The 1,621-nt window shown below is 66.9% G+C and overlaps 2 protein-coding genes across 2 annotated transcripts in view; one reads left to right on the top strand and one right to left on the bottom strand.

Annotated features, from left to right (window-relative positions):
* Positions 1-125, top strand: part of ETH_00007740 (uncharacterized protein) — a gene marked incomplete at both ends in the record, with an annotated part of 2,253 nt that extends 2,128 nt beyond the window's left edge. Inside the window, one exon of the mRNA XM_013374031.1 lies at positions 10-125. Coding sequence (XP_013229485.1) covers positions 10-125 — 116 coding nt within the window. The remainder of the gene's footprint in view (positions 1-9) is intronic.
* An 81-nt stretch (positions 126-206) lies between these two features.
* On the bottom strand, positions 207-1,572 carry ETH_00007735 (uncharacterized protein; the record flags this gene model as incomplete). The annotated part of the gene is made up of 2 exons (XM_013374030.1): positions 207-231; positions 320-1,572. The coding sequence occupies 2 exons, from the start codon at positions 1,570-1,572 to the stop codon at positions 207-209; spliced, it is 1,278 nt and encodes a 425-aa protein (XP_013229484.1).
* Positions 1,573-1,621: the final 49 nt, after the last annotated feature.

The following is a 1,621-nucleotide window of genomic DNA, read 5'->3' as shown; positions in this document are numbered from 1 at the left end:
CAGCGGCAGCAACGCTACAGCAGCAGCAGCAGCAAGACGGCAGCAGCAAGACACCTTTTTCTTGTCGAGTCCGGGGGTGTCGTAGAGGAAGCGCGCGACAGCAGCAGGGTCTTGGGCCTCGATGAGCCTGCGGTCGGCGAGCCACTGCAGCGCAGCAGCAAGACCTTCTTTGTTGAACAGCAGCACAGCTTTGTCGACAGAAGCTTTCAAGTCTGCTTGCTTCCGCAAAGCCTGCATCATCTCGCAGTGCGTGCTGCTGCTTCTTGCTGCGCTGCTGCTGCTGCCCACGGTCCACACGGCGCAGCCGCCGGCGTGCCACCTGTACAGCCGCGACGGGCTGCTCGCGCTGCTGCTGCTTCTGCTGCTCTGCGCCTCCCCCTGCTGCAGCAGCAGCTGCTGCTGCTGCAGCACGCCCGGGACCGCCTGCAGCCCCTCGCTCGAGAAGCTCAGCAGCCGCGACCCGCAGGACGCGTTCGAAGCCTCCACGCTGCTGCCAGCTCGCTGCGGCGCTGCTGCTGCTGCTGCTGCTGCCGCTGCTGTCGCCGCCGTCTCCGCTGCAGCAGCCGCCATCCCCGCTGCCTCCGCAGCCACTGCTGCTGCTGCTGCTGCTGCGCCGCTCCCGGACGGCCGCAAAACACTCGGCGCGCTCTGAGGGGACACCGAAGAACGCGGCGTCTGGAAAGGCTGCGCTGAAGACGTCACCTGCTGCTGCTGCTGCTGCTGCTGCTGCTGCTGCTGCTGCTGCGTGCTGCTTATGCTGCTGCTGCCTCGCGAAGGCGCTCCTGCAGCGGCGATGGCTGGACGGTCGAGACACCCCACAGCCGCCACCTCCTTCCCCACAGCCGGAGCAAAGCTGCTGCTGCTGCCGCCGCTGCAGCTTGCTGCAGCAGAGGCAGCAGCTGAAGCTGCTGCTGCTGGCGCTGCGGCCGGCGCGGCGGGCTCCGCAGCAGCTGCCGCTGCAGCAGGAGCTGCTGCTGCTGCTGCTACTTCGCTGCTGCCGCTATTTGCAGTAGAGGAGGCGCCTGGGGCTCCGCTGCTGCCGCTGGACTCCGCCTTGAGCTTGCCCTGCAGCAGCCAGGGGGCGCCATCAGCGGCAGCAGCAGCAGCAGCAGCATCAGCAGCAGCAGCGCCAAGAGGCGCCTGCAAACTGTCGACACAAAGAGCAGCAGAAGGAGCTGTACTTGCTGCTACACTTGCTGGGACTGACAGCTGCCGATCCCCTGGGCTGTCCCCGCGAGGGGTGGGGGAGCTGTTTCTGCTGCTGCTGCTGCTTCTGCTGCAGCTGCTGCGGCTTCCGAGGCTGCGCACGCTTTTGCTGCTGCTGCCGGCGCCGTCGTCGCTGCTGTCGCTCAGCCCGCTGCTGCAGCTGCTGAACTCGTCGTCTTGTCCTGCTGCAGCACAGGACAGCGAAGCTGTTGCTGCGCCGTGCTGCGCTGCAGCAGCAAACAGCCGCTTCCCGCTGCTGCGCGCAGCCACGTCTTCAAGGCCCCCTAGAAAGCTGCTGCTGCTGCTGCTGCTGCTGCGGGGAAGCAGGGGCCTCCCGGGTGTGTGTAGAGCTCGCCAAGGCCTCATTTTCGCGTTTACTGCGCGCTGCACTGCAGCAGCAGCAGCAGCAGCAAAG

The sequence above is a fragment of the Eimeria tenella genome, genomic scaffold (assembly GCF_000499545.2).
Source record: "Eimeria tenella Houghton genomic scaffold, Eth_scaff19, whole genome shotgun sequence".
Taxonomy (NCBI): Eukaryota; Apicomplexa; class Conoidasida; order Eucoccidiorida; family Eimeriidae; genus Eimeria; species Eimeria tenella.
This window is presented reverse-complemented; position numbering and strand designations above follow the sequence as displayed.